The 22,812-nt window shown below is 42.4% G+C and overlaps 1 protein-coding gene across 1 annotated transcript in view; it reads right to left on the bottom strand.

Annotated features, from left to right (window-relative positions):
* Positions 1 to 22,812, bottom strand: part of LOC126456974 (UDP-glucosyltransferase 2-like) — a 99,928-nt gene that overhangs the window by 38,488 nt on the left and 38,628 nt on the right. The window contains exons 4-5 of the mRNA XM_050092918.1: positions 14,001 to 14,460; positions 4,741 to 4,963 (exon numbers count right to left, since the gene is read on the bottom strand). Coding sequence (XP_049948875.1) covers positions 4,741 to 4,963; positions 14,001 to 14,460 — 683 coding nt within the window. The remainder of the gene's footprint in view (positions 1 to 4,740; positions 4,964 to 14,000; positions 14,461 to 22,812) is intronic.

Here is a 22,812-nt window from a genome sequence, read left to right on the forward strand (position 1 = left end):
TGCCAGGCAGGCTGAGCGGTATGGAGCTGGTGCCACAGAATGGGTTGCGAGCCACATTTTCGGCTGCTCGTGTTTTACTGTAAGGGAACCAGCACAACGATAACAACGATATCTGAAATTCTCTGTGAAAACAAGGGAAATATTTACAGAAACACTGAAATTTTGAAGGAAAGCTAGTGCAGATATGTGTCTCCTGTACTACGTGATGGCAGTGTATAAAGACAATAATCGTGCAATGAGTAAGCACGAAATTCTACAGATGCGTAATCCCGTCTCCGTCGATGCAAATTCGATTAATCAATCTTTATACTACTTTAGTGTGCATATAAATCACTATCACATTAATAAATGACTCGGCCGTCTATGGGGCATAGACAACACCTAATTCCTTGAAAATCTCATGAATGATACACGGAAAACGCGCTTGAAAATCGGAATCATTTCCCTAAACATGTCATGCCGACAATGGCACTACATCCATCGCATCTCACAACCTACCGAGCTGTTCCAAGTATCATCAAGCTCATTTTATCTGTTGTGTCTGCAGATATTTGCAGTTTCGCCTTTGTACTGTTTAGCTAGAGTCGACCCAAACGAATGCTGTACATCACGTCTTTGATGCAACATCCATTGTTGATGGAAAGTGTCCGTATGTTTCCCATTATGAACAAAATTGTTTTTAAAGCTGAATTTTCAGTAGGGCCAGAAGAAGTCCACTGTAACCGTGGCCGAAACATGGAAACGCTATACGATACTCAGAAAGCTTCTCTGTCAACTGGCTCTGGCTGCGGACGCTTACTCTGTTATACTGAGTTTTAAGAGTTTGTTCGATAGCCCAATCTAGTGTGATATTCGTTTAGTCAATATGTATCAACAGCGACGTTAAAGCACCATATTTAGGTCCTCTGACGCTACATGGGACACTTCTTCTAAGATCTGGTCGTAGAATGTTGACCCATATTTTGCAGGACGCAACCTTGATAGGTTTCAGGAGACACTTGGAATGAAATGTTCATGAACTTCCTGTAAATTGTGGACGCAAGGCTCAGCCCAATAGCGTCATACAGGTGTGCAGGTCATACGCATTTTGCAGCTGAGAAACAGGACACGTAATGCCTCAATTACTAAGTTTCAATATCAACCATCCACTCAATTTAAAGTAGTTATCAAGACCACCATCCGCGCATACAGACATCCTTAATGTAATTGGTTAAAATGGCTCTGAGCACTATGGGACTTAACTTCTGAGGTCATCAGTCCCCTAGAACTTAGAACTACTTAAACCTAACTAACCTAAGGACATCACACACATCCATGCTCGAGGCAGGATTCGAACCTGCGATCATAGAGGTCGCGCGGATCCAGACTGTAGCGCCTAGAACCGCTCGGCCACTCCGGCCGGCAACGTAATTGGGATCCACTGCTGCAATAAGAGATAAATCGCAATACGACCGCTGTGGTTTGAGTTCCACGTTACGTCACACATACTGTTCAATGTGCATGATGCACAACTTCGGTAGTCAACAGTTGTGGCAATATTGGTTTGGTAAGCTCATATGCAATCGGTTTCTAATTGTCCTGAGGCCAAAATCCGCATGAAAAGCAAAGTGACATCAGTTTTTAATTGTCCTGGGACCAAAAACTGCATAAAAAGAGATATACATCGGTTCCTAATTGTCAGGAGATTGGAGTAACACATGTTCAATATGCTGTCCACCGTTTTCTGGCACAAGCTGAAATTCAGAAACAGCATATTTCAAACCAGAGCGGAATGTCTTTGGTGGGGGGGGGGGGGAGGAGGGGGTGTCTGGGTCACGTTCGTAATGCTTTGCGCAATGCGTGCCTTCAGTTCGGTAACGTTAGTAGTTGGAGCACTGAACACAACATCTTTCAGATAACCCCACAACCAGAAGCCACATGAATTCAGTTCAGGTGTACTGGATCGCCAGGCGTACGAAAATGGCGGCTGATACTCCCAGCTTTTCCGAAATGCCTCTCCAGCAGTGCCTCACTGGCTGTGCAATGTGGATAGGAGCGCCATCTTGCATAAAAATGATCCTACCCACACATCCACGGTGTTGAAGGTTCGGAATGACGTTGGTGAGCAAAATACTGTCATGACGTTTACAAGTGAGGGTATAGGTAACGGGACCGGTAGGCACCACACTGTCACCTTGACTGATTGAAGTGGTAGCAATTGATGTGCGTGCGGATTTTCCTTTGCCCATATTCTGTAATTCTGCATGTCCTTGGAAAAGAAAATGGGCTTCGTCTGTCCACAGAATTTTCCATGGCCATTCACGGTCCGCTTCCATGTGAGCAAGAAATTCCAGAGCGAACGTTTATCTTGCTGGCAGGTCATCAGGAAGTAGCTCCTGAACCAGGATGTTTCGTAGGATCTGATCCACTGTACTCGTAGACTGTCAGGGAATTCCCTGAGCTTTGCTCACCACGGCTCAATTCCCCCCCCCCCCCCCCCCCTTCCAATGCTGACTTGCTTCCTCCCTCTGCCACATTGGACTTCAAAAGAACCTGTCTGTTCGAATTTTGCTTCCTTCTTCTACCACATTGAACTTTTTCGAATTTTGCAGTCATTTTCTCCAAACCCTTACCAGATGTCGGACCAATGCCTTTTTGTCATACTTTACTCGCAATCGGGAGGTCGACGTTTCAAGCATGCGTTCAGCCATCCTGATTTAGTTTTTCCGTGATTTCCCTAAAATGTTTCAGGCAAATGCCGTGATGGTTCCTCTGAGAGAGCACGGCTGACTTCCTGCCCAAACACGACGGGACCGATGACCTCGCTGTTTGGGCTCCTTCCCTAAATCAACCAAACAATCAACCTCTTTTTATATCCAGAATTTCTGCAGGGCTGCTGGATAACAGTCGCAATTCTTGCAAGAGAGCTTTACCAGCAGCACACGATCCTTCGCGGAGACAGTCATGCTGGGCGTTTTGGATGCAAACTGAGAAGTAGCCATGTGCAGCGTACCTCTTGGTGTGCATATTCTAATCCTTACAGAGCCATCTATTGGTAAAATTTTCGATTCTTTTTCCCTGTGGCTTATCCCCCTGCTGTTCAAATTTTGACGTTATTCTGAGCAGTGATTCTCTTCCTACAACGTTTTGGAAATGGAATTTTAATTATGGATGCTACGAAGTCGCGCAGGGACCGACGGACTGCCCCGGCGGTTCGTCTAGAGATGGAGTCCAGTGACAGGTGTGGGTTGGTGACGCAGTACCAGGGGGTGGTTGCAGATGCCTGCGCATCTTGCTCCCAATGCCTGGGAGCGAACTTATCGGAAAGGTTGCTAAAGTGTAAAATTGGGTAGGATGTCTGGCAACAATGGAGAGTGTCTTAGAAGGTAAATAGCTCCATTACTACTACTGCTGGCGAATTATTACATGAAACGTAAAAGTTTGCGACTATGCTCTAACTAAATAACCAATATCGGCTAAGTAGGATGCCCATTATTTATTTGTTCACACAACAATGCAACCTCTGATTCAAAGCTATCCACAAGGAGATACATATTGTTTATAGTACATTCTCTGTTAACGATGATAGGCTTTGTTGACTCATTTAGCCCCAGTTTGGCAGTTCCAGAAGAAAAACTTCTGCCCAAACCTGTCAACATTGGAGCTGTCTTGCCTGAGGTGAACAGATACGCTTCGCCTGAGGTATCTTCTTCTGCAGGAGTTGGACTACAGCAGCAAACCAGCAGGTCAGCTTTCCACAGAAGGTATGATTGTACTAGGGCGAGGGACTCTAGCTGATCTGATGCCACAGATTTACATGTGTCAACGGTGCGCCCATAGACTGTCGTTGGGTTCCTCCTAAAGCTGTTACACGTATGTGGAGCTGGCTTTTGCCCAAAGTAATCTGACTCATTCAGTTCCGTTGTGCGTTGTGTCGCGACAGTCACCAGCTGCATTACAGCCTTAAGAACAGTTCCTTACCTCTTTTTTTTTTTTTTTTTTTTTCGTATGGCTTGGGCCCTCCGTCGGGCAGACCATTCGCCGGGTGCCAGTCTTTCAATTTGACTCCACTTCGGAGACCTGCAGTCGATGAGGATGATGATGAGGACAGCACAACACGCAGTCCCTGGGCGGAGAAAATTCCCCGACCCACCTGGGAATCGAAACCGGGCCCAGAGGATTGACAATCCGCCATGCTGACAATTCAGCTACCAGGGGCGGACCTTCCCTTAATACTGTTGGTGGAGTCTTGTTAATATCCTTGTTGACATTACTTATGACATTCCTAGTTAAGCTGTTTCCTTAGCTGATCTTTTGAAGATTATTCACTCTCATGAAAAGCAAGTCCTCACATTTAAGGCAGTGGTGTATTGCTGTATTCTGCATTTTGTATTTCAAGTCTGGCAAAGTTAATTTTGATTTTCAAAAAGCTGTTAGTGGCTCAGAGTTCATTAGTGTTAACTGAGTTCATTATTTTCTCATCACGATTTTCTCGTCATGATTTATAAGCATGTTGATTTTTCTATTTGGAGCAAATAAGGTTGCCCAGCACAAATATTTAAATTGTCTCCTATACAGTTGAATGCGTAACAAATCGGCTGTGAATTATTCTAACATATTGAAGCCAGTCACTCCACTTCTAATCAGAATTATGTTTCATAAGAGGAAAGTATTTACCGTTAATGAGTGCCACTAATATTAACTGAGCCATGTTAAATTCTAATAACGAACAAGACTGAAAGACAGTGGTTGGGAGCTTACCGAGAACATCCTGCTGCGGCAGCCACTTGCTGATCATCACATTGTCTGGTTGTCCAGGCAACGAGTCGTTCTCCCACTTCCAGAGGACTCGCTGTGGGAGCTCACGAAACGCATCCAGGAAGGCCTGGACTTTCTCCCACGGCAAGGCATTGCTCTTCACGTTGGATCCGAGGCTTAGGTAGATCACTCCATTCGCTGCCCCATCCATAAACTCTTGAATGCGCTGAAAAAATGAAAATAGCGAACTATGTTTAATATAAAATGTTGTTATAGTATTCTTTATCTGTGTGACGAAAGAAGTGAAACACCAATAAAAATGTTAGATGTCAATGTAACATCGTAGAGTTGCATACCATCGGCGGGTATGTAACCGATTGGAGTTCCAGATCTCTGTGACAGTTACAACGACCACCAGACTGCATTCATGTTGTTCGTCTTTAGTTTTGTTGCCAGGCCTGTCTGGATACATAAGAGGCATGAACTGCGTGATATACTGAATGCTCACGGTGAAGGACAGGGAGATGCCGCGTACTCGCTTGAAACAGCATTATCACTTCCCGGACGGCCTCGGTTTGAGTCTCCATTCGACTGGGTAGTAGATGGTTCAAAAATGGTTCAAATGGTGTAAGTAGGCTGTTTAGGTGTTTATGTTGGTAACACCACGTAGCGCTCTGTATGAAAATCACTGACTGTGCTGTGTGCAGTCTGCGGCTGATTTGCGTTGTTGGACTATTTGCTATTGTAGTGTTGGACAGTTGAATGTGAACAGCGCGTAACGTTGCGCAGTTGGAGGTGAGCCGCCAGCAGTGGTGGATGTGAGGAGAGAGATGTGCAGAGCTTTGAGAGAGGATGATCTGGATGTGCGTCCGTCAGAAAAAGGAAATTTGTAAGACTGGATGTCATGAACTGATATATATATATATATATATATATATATATATATATATATATATATATATATATATATAATGACTTTTGAACACTAATAAGGTAAATACATTGTTTGTTCTCTATCAAAACTTTTCATTTGCTAAGTATGCCTATCAGTAGTTAGTGCCTTCAGTAGTTAGAAACTTTTACTTAGCTGGCAGTATTGGCGCTCGCTGTATTGCAGTAGTTCGAGTAACGAAGATTTTTGTGAGGTAAGTGATTCATGAAAGGTATAGGTTATTGTTCTAGTCACGGCCATTCTTTTGTAGGGATTATTGAAAATCAGATTGCGCTGCGCTAAAAATATTGGGTGTCAGTTTAGTGATGATCAGCATAAGTAAAGAGAGAAATGTCTGAGTACGTTGTTTTGCTCACCTGTTTGAAAATCAAATAATATAACAGGTTTACCAGCACATTAATTCATAAATTTTTCTAAGGGGATGTTTCAATGGCTCTGAGGACTATGAGACTTGACATCTGAGGTCATCAGTCCCCTAGAACTTAGAACTACTTAAACCTAACTAACTTAAGTACATCACACACATCCATGCCCAAGGCAGGATTCGAACCTGCGACCGTAGCAGTCGCACGGTTCAGGACAGAAGCGCCTAGAACCGCTCGGCCAAATTGGGTAGTGGAATCGTGCGACATCCATTTTTGTGAGGCGTTCGGATGTGACAGCCGCCTGATGTTAGAGTGCATGCGAACGTGATGGCAAGCATTCTCGTGGTGAAGGTTCCATTCGACCACTTCTTGCCACGGCAAGGGAATATCGCCATATTGTGCACCAAGCACCTCATAACCCCTTCACATCTGAACTTTACATCTAGGAACAAGTAGTGAACACTTTGCAACATTGTAAGCCATCCTGGACCATTGTTCAGAGGCTAGCAGTAAGCGGGCTAGGAAACCAGTTCCCATGTACAGTCCGAGCAGTTCTAGGCGCTACAGTCTGGAACCGCGCGACTGTTACAGTCGCAGGTTCGAATCCTGTCTCGCGCATGGATGTGTGTGATGTCCTTAGGTTAGTTAGGTTTAAGTAGTTCTAAGTTCTAGGGGACTGATGACTTCAGAAGTTAAGTCCCATAGTGCTCAGAGCCATTTGAACCATTTTTGAATCCTTGCACAGGCTAATGTTAACAGCATAGCACAAACTGTTGCCTATGGAGTAGTGCTGTGATTACAAAGCACAAACTGCTGATGAATGGCGCCACATTGTGTTCAGTTATGAATCGCAGTTATGCACTACTGTGGATTACCATTGGCTGCGATCATGGCAGCGGCCTTGAGAGAGGTTTTGGAGGGGCACAGCGGTATTACTCCTGGTTTCATTATGTGGGGAACCATAGGGGGTGACTTGACTTCAGGTCATGGCTGGTAGTAACTGAGCACAATGGTACCACACGGGTACCCTGCATTATCATGTGTTGCCTCTCAAGGGACAATACCGTAGTGTCATTTTTTAACATAACAGTGATGGTCCCACGTTGCACTTATCTCTATGAACCGTTTCGTGTTGCTGTGGTACTCCCATGACAATCAAGAACCCCAGATATGTCACTGACAGAACATGTGTGGGACCAGCTTGGATATCAACTCCGTCCTAGCTGAAGTAAGTACGATATCTAGGACTAGTTACAACAATTGGGGACCATATTTCCTCAGGAAAGGGTACAAATGTATGACATCATTCCCAACCGCATCAGTGCAAGCAACCAGGCCAGAGTGGGGTGCAACATCTTTCTGAGGAATGGGCTCATCCCGGCACGTTCTTTGTAAAATGTAAGTCTGCAGGCTTTCGTGGCCATTGTCACTTAAGTTAAAATCTTCTGGGGTGTTAGGTCTTGTCATATTTCCTCTAAAATAATTGACGTTTCGACCCCTCTGCTTATATCTTCTTCAGGATCTTCCGGTGTCCACTAATGCTTGAACACTGTCAGAGACCAGTGTCGCGTTCTCTTATAGAGGGAATTTTCCCCGCGTTTGTGCTGGAGAAGTGAGAGTATTGGTTAAGATTCTTGTGGATACTGTTGGTGGGCCATCGTCATGGGCTAATATTCCCGAGGTGATGCAGAAGAAGGCACTCTATTGGCTATACTCTTGTATGACGAGAAACCGCCTTCTCGGCCTGTTACGTTACCATTCGTTTCTGGGGTCACTGACCGCATTGGCAGAATTCTAAAAAAAAGAAATCCAGACATATTTCTTTAGTCAAAACAAAATAAAAGATTTTTTTCCGGCGAAAAACGGATGCACCTGATCGCCTCCACAATGCAGACGTCTATCAAGTGACATGTGGCTGTGGCTAAGTGTATACAGGTGAAACGGGAAGAACAGTTAAAGAACGCATTAAAGAACGCGAACGGCACACGCGGCTAAAACAAAATGTAAAATCGGAAATAGCGGGACATCGATTTTAATAACGTACGTGTGCTGGCTAAAGAAACAAATATTTATAGAAGAAAGGTCCCATAAGCGGTTGAAATTTCTGAGAACACGTGTTATTTCAATAGAGAGGACTCTTACAGGCTTCCAGCATCGTGGCTCCCCGCCATCAAGGAAGTTAATATGCGGGCGTGGTGTGCGAACAACATAAACAACGCGCTGCATGTCACCTCGGCGGACAATAGTATTTTGGGTAAACATTCCGCCTCTCTTGCTCCGTCCGTTTCGCATCTAGCCAATGATGACGGCTAGCCAATAGCAGTAGGAGGAATTTCAACCAATAACCCTTCTCCAGCGTAAGTGTATAATAGTACCTTTCTATCTAATGACGGTGGGCCACCAATAGTATCCTCAAGAGTTTAGCCAATAAGGCCCCTTCTTTGGCATCAGCGCGGGAATATTAGCCTATGACAATGACCCACCAATGGCAGCCACAAAGATTTTAACTAGTACTCCCACTTCTCCAGGACTAACGCGGGAAAACTACCCTTTATAAGAGAAAGCGACACTGGTCTCTGACAGTGTTCTAGCAATAGTGGACACCGGAAGATCCTGAAGAAAATCCCAGCAGAGGGGTCGAAACGTCGATTACGTCAGAGGAAATATGACGTGGCCTAACACCCCAGAAGAATTTACTTTCCTTGTAGCTTTGAAGTCACTGCAATAATACCCTCTCAACCTGGGAAGTTTCATTTCATTTCCTCCCCCCCCCCCCCTCCCCTTCTGGGAGCTTCACTTTTTTGTCAAGCAGGGAATATGTACATTTATATTCCGCACGGCGCTGAGAAACTTTTGGTTGAGTGCACATCTAATTGCATCAGGTGCTAAGAGTTTCTTCCGTAACATTATTGACGTACGGATGGATGGATGGAGGAACAGTAGCTTACATGTGCCTGTGGAATGTATTATTGGTCTGGTTTTGGCGTTACGGTCATTACGAACGCATAATATTAGGACCTTAGCGACATTCGTATCATGTATCTTCAAAATACCTTCCAGACATTTTTAAGTAGTTTATTCGGAAAAATTAGTTATCTTTCTTCGAATATGCCCATTAAGTTTAAATACCCAGGTACGTTGACGGACGTCATCGTTCTGTTGCAAGGCACTACCCGCCCACATGCTGCCAAGATTTTTTCGATTACGATGCAAAAGTTTCGCTGGGAATATCCTCCACACAGTCCTGATCTCTCTCCATGCGAGCCGCGCGGGATTAGCCGAGCGGTTTTAAGCCGCTGCAGTCATGGGCTGTGCGGCTGGTCCCGGCGGAGGTTCGAGTCCTCCCTCGTGCATGGGTGTGTGTGTTTGTCCTTAGGATAATTCTGATTAAGTAGTGTGTAAGCTTAGGGACTGATGACCTTAGCAGTTAAGTCCCATAAGATCTGACACACATTTGAACATTTTCTCCATGCGATTTCCATATTTTTGATACCACGAAAAAAACCGTTGGTGGCCGTCGATTTGATTCGGACGAAGACGTGCGCGCCTCGGTACAAGCATCGTTCTATAGGCAATTGCAAACAATCTTCCACTAAGATGTTATCGTCTTACCTCACAGTTGGATAAATGTATTGACAGTTGTAGTGATTAGTTTTGAAGTAGTAAACAGTTAACTTACTTTTTTTCTACATATCTCATTTTCATTTGACTGTTCCTTACAAATTGATGAGACACACTACCGTTCTACTACACTATTGGTGGAAATAGTAACATCCGTATAACACCTAGGAGTAACCTTCCAGACCGATCTAAAGCAGAATGAGTAAACAAGGCAATGTAATTCATCCACGAAATAAATAGTTTACAAATCACACATTGTACCGATTTTTTTGGGATTGCTCATTAGCAAGGGACCCTCATTGGCTTGGGTTAATAGAAGAGACAGAAAAGATTCCAAGAAAAGTGAATACGGGTGAACATTCCGTCGGCGCGAAACGGTAAACGTAATCCAGCTATAGTCGCTGCAGAAGAGGCATTGCGTATCAGGGGAGGGTTACTATTGAACTTTCGAGAGCGTACCTTCTAGGCGACATTTTGCTTCCTCCGTGATCACAACGAGGAAATTCGAGAACTTAGAAATAAAAATGGAGGTTTACTGACAATAGAGTGGTTTGCGGAAAATGTGTTTAGCTGTAGGTATAGGATGTTCGTGGCAGATGCCGTTGTCTGTAAGAATATAGAAACGCCAGAAGACAGTAGCACAACTGCAGAGGATTGGTGATTTTTATATAGACTGTATGTAAATAAATGTAACTTACTGCAAATACATAGCAGAAGAAATTCCGTGCTGTGCATTTACACTATTAGAGAAAACCGTTGTTGTTGTGGTCTTCAGTCCAGAGACTGGTTTGATGCAGCTCTCCATGCAACCCTACCCCATGCAAGGTTCTTCATCTGCCAGTACCTACTGCTACCTACGTCCTTCTGAATCTGTTTAGTGTGTTCATCTCTTAGTCTCCCTCTAAGATTTTTACCCTCCGTGCTGCCCTCCAATACTAAATTGGTGATCCCTTGATGCCTCAGAACATGTCCTACCAATCGATCCCTTCTTCTAGTCAAGTTGTGCCACAAGTTTCTCTTCTCTCCAATTCTATTCAATACCTCCTCATTAGTTATGTGATCTACCCATCTAATCTTCAGCATCCTTCTGTAGCACCACATTTCGAAAGCTTCTATTCTCTTTTTGTCTAAACTATTTATCGTCCACGTTTCACTTCCATACATGGCTACACTCCATGCAAATACTTTCAGAAAAGACTTGCTCCATACAAATACTTTCGGAAAAGATTTCCTGACTCTTAAATCTATACTTGATATTAACAAATTTCTCTTCTCCAGAAACGCTTTCCTTGCCATTGCCAGTCTACATTTTATATCCTCTACTTCGACCATCATCATTTATTTTGCTCCCCAAATAGCGAAACTCATTTACTACGTTAGGCGTCTCATTTCCTAATCTAATTCCCGCAATATCACCTGACTTAATTCAAATACATTCCATTATCCTCGTTTTGCTTTTGTTGATGTTCATCTTATATCCTCCTTTCAACACACTGTCCATTCCGTTCAGCTGCTCTTCCAGGTCCTTTGCTGTCTCTGATGGAATTACAATGTCATGTGCGAACCTCAAAGTTTTTATTTCTTCTCCATGGATTTTAATTCCAACTCCGAATTTTTCTTTTGTTTCCTTTACTGCTTGCTCAATATACAGATTGAATAACATCGGGGATAGACTACAACCCTGTCTTACTCCCTTCCCAACCACTGCTTCCCTTTCATGCCCCTCGACTCTTATAACTGCCATCTGCTTTCTGTACAAATTGTAAATAGCCTTTCACTCCCTGTATATTACCCCTGCCACCTTCAGAATTTGAAGGAAAGTATTCCAGTCAACATTGTCAAAAGCTTTCTCTAAGTCTACAAATGCTAGAAACGTAGGTTTACTTTCCTTAATCTATTTTCTAAGATAAGTCGTACGGTCAGTATTGCCTCACATGTTCCAACATTTCTACGGAATCCAAACTGATCTTCCCCAAGGTCGGCTTCTATCAGTTTTTCCACTCGTCTGTAGAGAATTCGTGTTGGTATTTTGAAAACCGTAACTATCATAAAACACCTCTAAGTAATCATCAGGAGCGACCCAAAGTAGTCTGTCTGCACAGTGCTGTTCTCCATGGCGGGAACTGGTAGCTCTATACTGAGGCGAAAAAAGTCATAGCATAGCAATATGCAGATGACGGTAGTATCGCATACACAAGGTATAAAAGGCAGTGTGGAGCCATCATTTGTACTCAGATGATTCATGTGAAGAAGTTCCCGACTTGATTATGGCCGCACGACGGGAATTAATAGACTCTGAATGCGGAATGACAGTTGGAGCTAGACGCATAGGACATTTCATTTCGGAAATCGTAAAGGAATTCAGTATTCCGAGATCTGCAGAGTGAAGAGTGTGCAGAGAGTACGAAATTTCAGGCATTACCCCTCACCACGGACAACACAGCGGCCGGCGTTCTTCTAAAAATGGCTCTGAGCATTATGCGACTTAACTTCTGAGGTCATCAGTCCCCTAGAACTTAGAACTAATTAAACCTAACTAATCTAAGGACATCACACACATCCATACCCGAGGCAGGATACGAACCTGCGACCGTAGCGGTCACGCGGTTCCAGACTGAAGCCAGCGTTCTTCTCTTACGACCGAGAGCAGCTACTGTGCATAGAGTTGTCAGTGCTAACAGACAAGGAAGACTGCGTGAAATAACCGCCGGTCTGGGTGGCCGAGCGGTTCTAGGCGCTACAGTTCGGAACTGCGCGACGGCTACGGTCGCAGGTTCGAATCCTGCCTCGGGCATGGATGTGTGTGATGTCCTTAGGTTAAGCAGTTCTAAGTTCTAGAGGACTGATGACCTCCGAAGTTGAGTCCCATTGTGCTCAGAGCCATTTGAACCGTTTATTGAAATAACCGCAGAAATCAATGTAGGACGTACGACCAACGTATCAGTTGGAACAGTGCTGTGAAATTTGGTGTTCATGGGCTTTGACAGCAGCGACCGACGCGAATGCCTTTGCTAGCAGCGCGATATCGCCTGCAGCGCTTCTCCTGGGCTCGTGACCATACCAGCTGGTGAGAGCGGATGGTAGGGTTCAAGTGTGTGCAGACACCACGAAGCCATGGACGTAGTTTATCAACAAGGCTGGTGGTGGCTCCATAATGGTGTGGGCTATGTTTACATGGAATCGAATGTGTCCCCTGGTCGAACTGATCATTGACTAGAAATGGTTGTGTTCCGCTACTCGGAGACCATTTGCAGTCATTCATTTGCTTCATGTTCCCAAAGAACGACGTCATATCACCGGACCACAATTGTTCGTTATTTCGTCCGGAAAACATCCTGTACATTTCCAGAGAATGACGTGGCCACCCAGATGGCGTGACATGAACCCCACCGAACATTTATGGGACATAACCGACAAGTCAGTTCGTGCACAACATCCTCGCCGGCAATACTTTCGCTGTATTGGACTGCTACGGAGATAACATGGCTCAGTATTGCTGCAGGGAACTTTGAACGACTTGTTGGATCTATGCTACGTCGAGTTGCTGCACTACACTGAGCAAAGGAGATCCGACATGATATTGAGAGGTATTCAGTGACTTTTATCACCTCAGTGTTGAATGATCCCAAAGTGCACGCTTTCTCTTAATTCCTCGTTTAAGCCTTCCATTCTCTCTACAAATGTACTTAGACTTTCTCCACCATTTTTAATTGCTGGTACTTTCATTCCTTTCTTAAGCTTGTCTGCATAGTATTGTTCTCTCTAACGTTAGTTTGCATCCGTGTCTTAATGCGCACTGTGGCCGAGCGGCTCTAGGCGCTACAGTCTGGAACCGCGCGACCGCTACGGTCGGAGGTTCGAATCCTGCCTCGCGCATGGATGTGTGTTAGGTTTAAGTAGTTCTAAGTTCTAGGGGACTGATGACCTCAGAAGTTAAGTCCCATAGTGCTCAGAGCCATTTGAACCATTTTTGAATAATGCACTCTGGTGGGTGATGTCCGGCTGGAAGGTTTTTGCTGGACTAGGAAAGCTGCGAATCAAGTGTATATGAATGGTAGTTTAATTCGGTGACGCAACAGTCGTGCATGCAGGTATTAGGAAGGGTTGGGCGTGATGATGATGGTGATGATGGGGTGGGGGGTGGGGGTGGGGGGGGAGGTGGGGGAGTGAGTGAGTGAGTGTTGGGAGATGCTGTCCTCGATTCTCAGCGATCAGCGATTATTGCAGCATGTTCTCAACTATTAATTTGTCAGTACTGACCAAACTGGTGGGATGTATTTTACTGTGTATTGTACGACATCAAAGAGTTTCAGTTTAGCACTCACCTTTGGCAGTGGCTTGGCCTGCGTCTCTACATGTACACCAGTGACCTCTATGATGCTAGGCAGGTGCGGACGAGGGTACTCCATAGAGAAATGGCTGTTGACGATAAGGAGGCTGAAGTTGCGATCCGTCTCATACACCGATGGAAGGTCAGGACCGAAGTATTGTCTCATGATGGCGTCCTGCTCTGGAAATGTTTCCCAGAACCACAGGTAATAACATCTCAGGTAGAAAAACACATTGTACACCCGTTCCCAGAAGGTCATGTGGTCCGAGAATCCCAGCCAGACGTCGGGTGCGTACGCTGGGTTCATGGGATTCCCCATGGCGTAATACAGAGGCGAAAAGGCTGCCAGCGTCACCATCCCGACGAGAGGTGGGGAGCCGACCCTGTGGGCCAACCCGTAGTAGCCCTGGTACAAAATCCGCTCCATAATCATCACGTCGAATGTGTGGTTCCTCCTAGAAAAAGTTGTCTATTTATAGTTGCCAAAATTTGTGAAAGAAATAGGCATGCATCCATTCACCACAACAACTATGATGGACATTTATCATTGTTCTAAGTATGTACATCATTAATCTGGATATTTTGTCTATAGGCTTCTGGTTACCCACAATTAATATCACTCATTTGTAAAATTATCATTTTTTTGTGGTTTTGTTTGTCATAGTTGCTACCGTATACTCCTTGTCTACCAACTTTGAAAATCAAATCTCAGCTCTAATTGTTAGAGTCAGTTTTGCGCTAAGTTTTCAATTTGTCCTGTGGCTAAATTTAAGACTGTTATTTCAGATGAACGTTAGGGAGCCGATAAAGAAGGTAGATGAGCAATTTGTGTATCAGGAATAAGTGGAAAATTCTGAAGTGATACCCCTTCTGTGCCTCTCTGAATAACGTGTAACCACAGGAATGGAGAACTTAAATATCAGGGATTACAGACTAGCATCATTTTCATGGAGAGTTAACATGGGAAACGGAGTAGTTGCAGCATATGTAAAAGTTGGACACAAAGTCAAAAATACTGATATAAGCAGTTTCTGTGGAGATCAGAATCTAAAAGCATATGCTTGTGACTTGTTATTGTAGAATACTTCTCTTGTGATTGTAACAATCTACAGATAGTCTCTAAAAGATTTTCATCTATTTATGCGAAATCTGGATGCATTATTGAGCTATCTGTAGACAAGAAGGAACATTTGGTAGTTTGTGGAAATACAGTATCAGTGTAGGTTTCTTAAAAGCATACGACAGGAATCATGAACTAGCATTATTGTTTCGTTCATTAAGCCATTCCATCATGGTCTGATGCAGCAACATGGATTCAATGTTCCAAAAATAGAAATCGGTCTTCGCTGCAAGTGTTTTATTAATAATGATGTATCTTGTGCAATTAGCTCATCTTGAGATTATCTGCACTTAGAAATAACAAACTTGTTACATAATAGTTTATTTGCGAAACTGTCTAGCAACTATCAGTGGGATAGCTAAGCTAAAGGTGAAAAGTGATTCACAGTGGTGATTGCACAAGCTGAAATCTTTAATTTAAAAGCATAATACTACAGCAGTAATAAGAAATTAAATCTGCATGAGTCCAGGATTAGGAATGAAAAAGAATATCAGCAAATCATAATTTATCCATCACATAAGAAGATTATTATTACTAACTACAAATAATCAGAAGATGCACTAACTACACAAAGGTGGTCATTATTAACAAAACACCTGCAACAGAGACTACTTTCTATTTTTGGAATTATTTGGCTCTTTAAATCTAATTTCAGAGGTAAATTTCCCAAGTACAGAAAGACATGCAAATATGAAATTCAATATATTTCATAGCAAATTTTTGTCTATATTCGAAAGTAGCTTTCCCAAAATATCGAGAAAGTCCATTAAGAAAACAACCCATGGATAACTAAAGGTATTGAAATCTCATGTAAGACAAAAAGGAAAATTTATTTACAAACCAGAATGGGGCAAGGTCTGACATTGCTTGCATTCTATAAGACATACTGTAATATTTTAAAGAACGTTCTCAAATGTTGAGAAATGTGGACATCTGGGCAGGACAACCAGTCAGTGTGCAGGATATCACAACAGTTAAACAAATTTGCAATGTTGTGATTCATAATTCACAAGTTACAAGTATTTGTAACAATCACTTTATAAGTATACCAGAAAAAAGTATAACATGAGTCATTTGAAGAAGCAATAGAATGTATTAAAAATGCCATTTCACAAATTTTTAAGTATCTGGAAGGAGCCCCAGTGACCTTCACTGATATTAATAGAATTATAAAACTTCTTTTTTTAAGAAAAAAACAAATCTCATATTCTGTTGATGGAATTTCAGAAAGAGTTCTGGGTTCTGACTTAATAAGTAATAGCCTTAGTAATATACACAATGCATCACTGGACAGATTGAAACATGCAACTGTGAAAGCACTTTATGAGAAAAGTGACAGGAAAGACTTAACTCTAGTTGGTATTACATGCAAATGATTTGAATCATGCTTAATAGTAAGCAAGAATTCATACTGGATAATACAAACAATATTGAAAGAAGAGAAAATTTTAGTGGTTAGGACAAATCACACAGAGAAACCCACAAGGCTCAATTTTGTATCAACTTCTGTTCCTTATATAAGTTAATGACTTTCCAGTTAAGATTCATCAAGCACAGGTGATACTCTTTAGAGGTACTAACAGTTTTATAACAGTGGTCTGCATTTCAAAACTTCTTTTTTATGTTCATGGATTCTTTAGATGATGTTATATATTTAGTGCATGCTGAATTTAAAAAATAACTGAATTTCCTCAGTCATGCCACATTTCTTCTCTGCCTCAATAGTTAGTCATTGGCTTATTAAGTACATAAGCAATTCAAGTCTTTCAAATTTTTGAGGTTATTATCTCTTAGAAAGAAAATACTGATTGCACAAAAGCGAACTGCAAGAAAAATAAGTGGCGTTCACCTATGGTCGTCATGCTGGTATATCTTCAAGGAGATGGACATTTTAACTACATCATGCAATACATATGTTCGCTAGTGAAATTATTCATAATTAATTCATCACATTTTGGGAATAGTGTTGCCTATACCTCCAATACTAGAGGAAAAGTGACCTCTATTTCACATTATTAAGTTATCAGGTGATCATGAAGCAGTTCAGTTTGAAGCAACAAAAAATTTTGATAATTTGTCCCATAACACAACATTTCTGACAGGTAGTAAAGCAAGTTTATAAATCTAACCTAAAATAATTTCTCCTGGACATCTCCATAGATGAATTTGTAAAAAATTAGTTTTTAACGGTTTCCCATGATTAGAACTAAAATATTGTAAGTTGATTCATGTAACATTAATCACACGTTGATATCCTGTAAACTGACTCGTTCCACATCATTTCGGTAGAAGAATCGTTCAAACGCTTTATGGGTATCATTTCGGTAGAAGAACCGTTCAAACGCTTTATGGGACTTGTAACAAATTAACTGAATAGTTGTCTTGCCTCTGTAACGAGATTGTTTCTTCATTGGTTGCTTTTTATGTTTCGAAACATTTACTTTTGCTTCGATGCATCAACATTCTAGAATACACTGACCAGTTGGCGTTTCCAGAGTTATTTAATTACATTATCGAACAGTTTATCACCAATTTACTTTACAATGTATGCTTTGTTCGTGTACCATACCCCACACAGAGAACACAAGAAGCATGTGGCAGTCTGACCGACTGTAAGACAAGTTAAACTCTTAGCTACAAAAGGAGCGAGTGGGAGAGGAAAGAGAGCTAAGACATTAACGGTCCATCGATGACAAAGTCATAAGTGAAGGAGTACAAGCGTGAGTTGGGGAAGAACAGGAAAATAAATCTCTGACGTGTCCATTTAAGGGAAGCATCCCAGCACTTTTGGGAAACCACAGAAAATTCAAACATGGATACTTGTACAGGATTGGAACCACTGTCCTCCCGAATGCCTAATCACTGATTAACTGTGTATTGACGTTCTATATGTGCAGCGTATCCGTATGACTATGGCCCTGAACTATTCGTGTATTTATCTTGGTACAGTAAAACGTCTCTCGGAAGTGGAACGCAACAAGCAGCGCCGCGGAAAGGCTAAATTAAAATTCGTAAACTAAAAATGACATTGTAAAATGTGTACACCGCCTCATGCAGTGCAAACGCAATCAACACAGGATTTCGCACATGGGAATAATTCTGTTCTACTAATGATTTTTCTGAAACAATTTTACAGCAATAAGTGATTTTATAACTTTTTTTCACGATCGTGAACAGTACTGACTTTATACGAATATGACCTGTTTTAGAAACACATGCAAGATTGTTGTTGCGGTTGTCCTCAGTCCCCAACTGGTTTGATGCAGGTCTGCATGCTACTCTATTCTATTCTGAATCTGCTTACTGTATTCATCTCCTGGCCTCCCTCTACGATTTGTAACCCCACCCCCAACCCACACACGAATCTCTAATACTAAACTGGTGACCCATGGGTGTTTCAGATTAACCTACCCAAAAGACTTCTATTCTTTTAAAAAAATGTATATTTAGGGGAGGAGAACTAACTTCCTTAGCTGTGAGCAATCTATGACATACCTTTTAACCAAATTTGGGTACAACAGTTTTACAGCAGTCCTTTAACTACGCACAAATATTCAAAACAGCGGATTTACCTTGGATTACGAGCTAATGCACAGCTAATGTAAAGGATTTTGTGACAGACCCTTTGGGAAACCTGACCTCCATATGTGCCATTCTTGTATTACGAGGGTCGTTCCGAAAGTAATGCCTCTTGTTTTTAATCATGGAAACTACATAAGATACATAAATCACAACAGCACAGTTAAGTAGAGCAATATTTCAGTTACAGACTGTCATTTTCCCACATAGTCACCACCATTCGTTTTGCACTTTGACCAATGATGAACCAGGATCTGCATGCCGCGCTTATAAAACTCGGAAACAGCTGAGGCTAACCACTTCCTTACAGTTTTGACAACAGCATCCGAGCCTTTAAAATGTTCGCCACATAGCCCATCTTTCAGGGGTTCAAATGGTTCAAATGGCTCTGAGCACTATGCGACTTAACTTCTGAGGTCATCAGCCGCCTAGAACTAATTAAACCTAACTAACCTAAGGACATCACACACATCCATGCCTGAGACAGGGTTCGAACCTGCGACCTAGAACCGCAAGGCCACTCCGGCCGGCCTCTTTCAGGGGCACAAGGAAATGGATGTCTGAAGGTGCTAAATCGGGACTGTATGTGGATGTGGTAAGACAGTGCAGCTGAATTTTGCAGTGAGTTGCGTGGTAGCAAAACTGGTATGAAGCCTGACGTTATCATGTTGCAGATGAAAGTTAGTTTTCTTCTCTGGCCTTACCCTGGAAATTCGGGCTTTCAGCTTAGCCAGTGCCGTCTTGTAGCATGCTGAATTGACAGCTTCTCCGTACCCTAGGCTATCCCAGAAGACTGAGCACATCACTTTGCCTGCAGACGGCTGTATCTTGAATTTTTTCTTTCACAGAGAATTCGCCTGTCGCCATTGCATGGACTGTCTTTTGGATTCCGGTTCGTAGTGGTGATACCACGTCTCATCTCCAGTGATAATGCTATTCCGAAAATTGTCACCTTCAGCTTCATAGGAATAAATACCATCAGGATGTTGAACAGGACGAAATAAGAAAGCATTTTCTTTCACTCAGAAGTACACAATGTTTCCAGACAGGTCGAACAGTTTACATTCCAAAATTGTTCCAGGATGGTCTTCTGGGATCTTGGTCCATCTGTTATAAAACCAACTTCATTTGGACACACCTACGATAAGATGTAGCCACATTATGCATAGGATTACGACGAAGTGCAGAACGTATAAGGTGTTTAAAGAGGCGTTTCTGCACGAATTTTGGGAGAAAGAAAAATATGAATTTGTCAGACTAGGCATTTTAATGATGGAGCCGTACGCGGGTTCTCAGTTTCGTTACATGAAGCAGTGCTTTAAAGAAATGGTGAGGAGCAACCAGTTTTTGGTCACATCGTTTGAGGCAAAGAAACGCATACTTTGTACAGATCTGCCAGAGCAAACTGCCTAACCGAATTCAAAAAGACTTTACATTAACCAGTCATGGTATGGTCGATGCAGACGCATTCTTTCACTTGCTCGATTAACTTGTCTACAAAAATGAAGTCATGGGACCACTGCACTTTGTACAAACGTATTACGAAACGTGACAACGTGTGCAAGCGAAAGCGAAGTGGTGAGAGAGGCATCGACCCCACAAACATGGGAACCGGTGAAACAGAAACAATCAGTGTAATCCGTGGACGAATCCATATTCTGCAGATGATAGGCGAAATCTCAGAGGATGTGATGTTCAAAGAGGAGACTGTGCGGAAATCAGTGAAATACGCAGCGCAGATCCGGGGAGGAATCCGTGAAGGAATGAAGAGGAAAGCAGCATGAGGCAAGATTAGCCGACGGTCGAGAACCCGACTTCACCATTAGACGAAATGTAACCCCCAGAGGATTCCTTGTAAATAAATGTAGAAAGTGTAACTTTAGGAATCAAGTAGCTGGAGGTCCTGCAAACACTGAATAATTGGAATGTGGACATGTATGTGGATCGCTCGTTGTTGAAAGGCACTAAGTCCACATTCTTGACAAATTCGTTTTAGCGTGATTTTGCGTTCTGCGAAGAAAGACACATGTTTTGTTGTTGAAAGGAAAAATGCTCTAGCAGCCCTTGTGCCATTACCATAGCCGTCTCGTCAGTTATTCCGTGTTGGAAGGAAGTTCGTCCTGCAGCTAGTGCGCTTCAACATGGAATGTCTATCAATGCCAACCAACCTATGCAGAGAGCGCTGTTGTGTTTCGGATGTCAAGATTGGCATGCTTCTTTCTTTTGTTTACATGGATATTGAGTGTTGTCGCTGACGATATATACTATGTGGTTGTTGTGCTGTGCGTATTATTAATCTTTTCCTTGTTGTGTTCATAAACTATTTTCATCACGGACAACGGAGTTACGGCAGGAATGAAACGTTAACGGAAAGGAAAAAAAAATGCCAGGAATAAAGAAAAGAGATCGAGGGTACAGGAAAGGCAGTTCCTCAGAAAAGCATTGGACCTCTCTGCAGGTATGACAGAAAATATCGTTTTTACCTAAATATTAGCTGTTTAACTATTTCACTTCCGTGAAAGGGATTCGAAAGATTATTGATACTCAAGTTTGATTATTTCCAACAAGGATTTTTCATAGGTAACTTGCGTGTTTGTTTCGGGTACAATCGTCATTGCTTCAGTATACTGCAAGAAGAATCGAGGCTGGAGGTATTTATTGCTTTTTACGATAATTAAATCAAAAATGAACATAATATCCACCTACAGAGATGATCCCATTGAACGGCGAAGATCTAGGGCTGTTAATCAAAACGGAGAACGATCAAAAGTGGAACGTGAATCTGCTCATACATATTTCGTAATTAGACATCAGGAGTGTCTGTATGTCTGTAGGAAAGGATTTATTAGTTCACACGCAGTAACACAGGAGCGTGTATTCGGAACTGCTAAACTGTTGTCGAAAGGCGAAAGCCCAGTGGACAAGAGAGGATTCAGTAAGAAGATGTATGCTGTATCACGTGAAATCTGCACTGAAATTCGGGACCACAATCTCAGGTTTCCTATCAAAGCATCTCATTACGAGGGTAAAGCAGTAAAGTACTTGGATGCAAGGTAGAACCTTAAAAAATGGATGATTTATTTTATGAAAAACATGCTAATCTTGAAGTTAAAATATACATTTTATGTTGACTATTTCAATACGAACTTTGGCTAAAGATTCGGTAGACCCCAAATAGATGTGTGCAGTATCTGCACTTATAGCGCAAAATGTTAAATTAGCACTAGCAAGTGAGCTAAGTATTCACAAGCGTAGAAGTCGCAAATTATATTCCTCTATGAAATCATCCTCAGAATCCTGTAGCCAAATAACACAGTCTGTGTTACCCTTGACTACATGCAAAATTGACCTGTACCTCATATACATGATCAGAAAACATTCTACCAAAGGCAGTTATGGGTATATGTATTTACTAAACGAGTACACAACCTCCAAGACAATAGTCTCTGTATGTCCAGCTTTTCAGAGACATTTGCGGAACTTGGCTGTTCGATACAGAATGTCAAATCAAACACGTTTCAGCCGTCTAGTTTCCAAACTTATTTTATTTTGCTATCAGTTTCGGCGATTTACTACGCCATCTTCAGTCAGCGGATGATGGCTGATGTGATCGCTATAGCAAGCAGAAATCTACTAATACCAATATTGCTAACCCCTGTTTTGACCAGAAACGAGGTAGAATCTTCCAACACAGCAGTCAGGGGCCTGATGATGGCGTAGTAAATCGCCGAAACTGGAGCCAAGTAAAATAAGTTTGCAAACTAGGCGGCTTAAAGGTGTTTGATTTGACACACTCCAAGACAATAGTTCCAAAGCACACTGGTATCGAGAGGGGCAGACCAAGTAAGGGTCCAATGAGGTGTGTACATTCATACTGGACTAGCTCACCAAACAGATTAAACCAGGCACGAAAGAACTTCACTTGTACTCGGATGCGTGTCCGGTCGAAAATAGGAATCATTCATTTATTCGTTTCTGTATGGGTTTGGTCGAAGATAAAAGATTCGAGGAAATTATTCACCGTTTCTCTATTAGAGCTCATTCCTCACACCTTGCGATAAGATTTTGGTGTTTTCAAAAAAATTGTGCTGTGACAAAATCTACACCC

This window comes from Schistocerca serialis, chromosome 2 (assembly GCF_023864345.2).
Source record: "Schistocerca serialis cubense isolate TAMUIC-IGC-003099 chromosome 2, iqSchSeri2.2, whole genome shotgun sequence".
NCBI lineage: Eukaryota > Metazoa > Arthropoda > Insecta > Orthoptera > Acrididae > Schistocerca > Schistocerca serialis.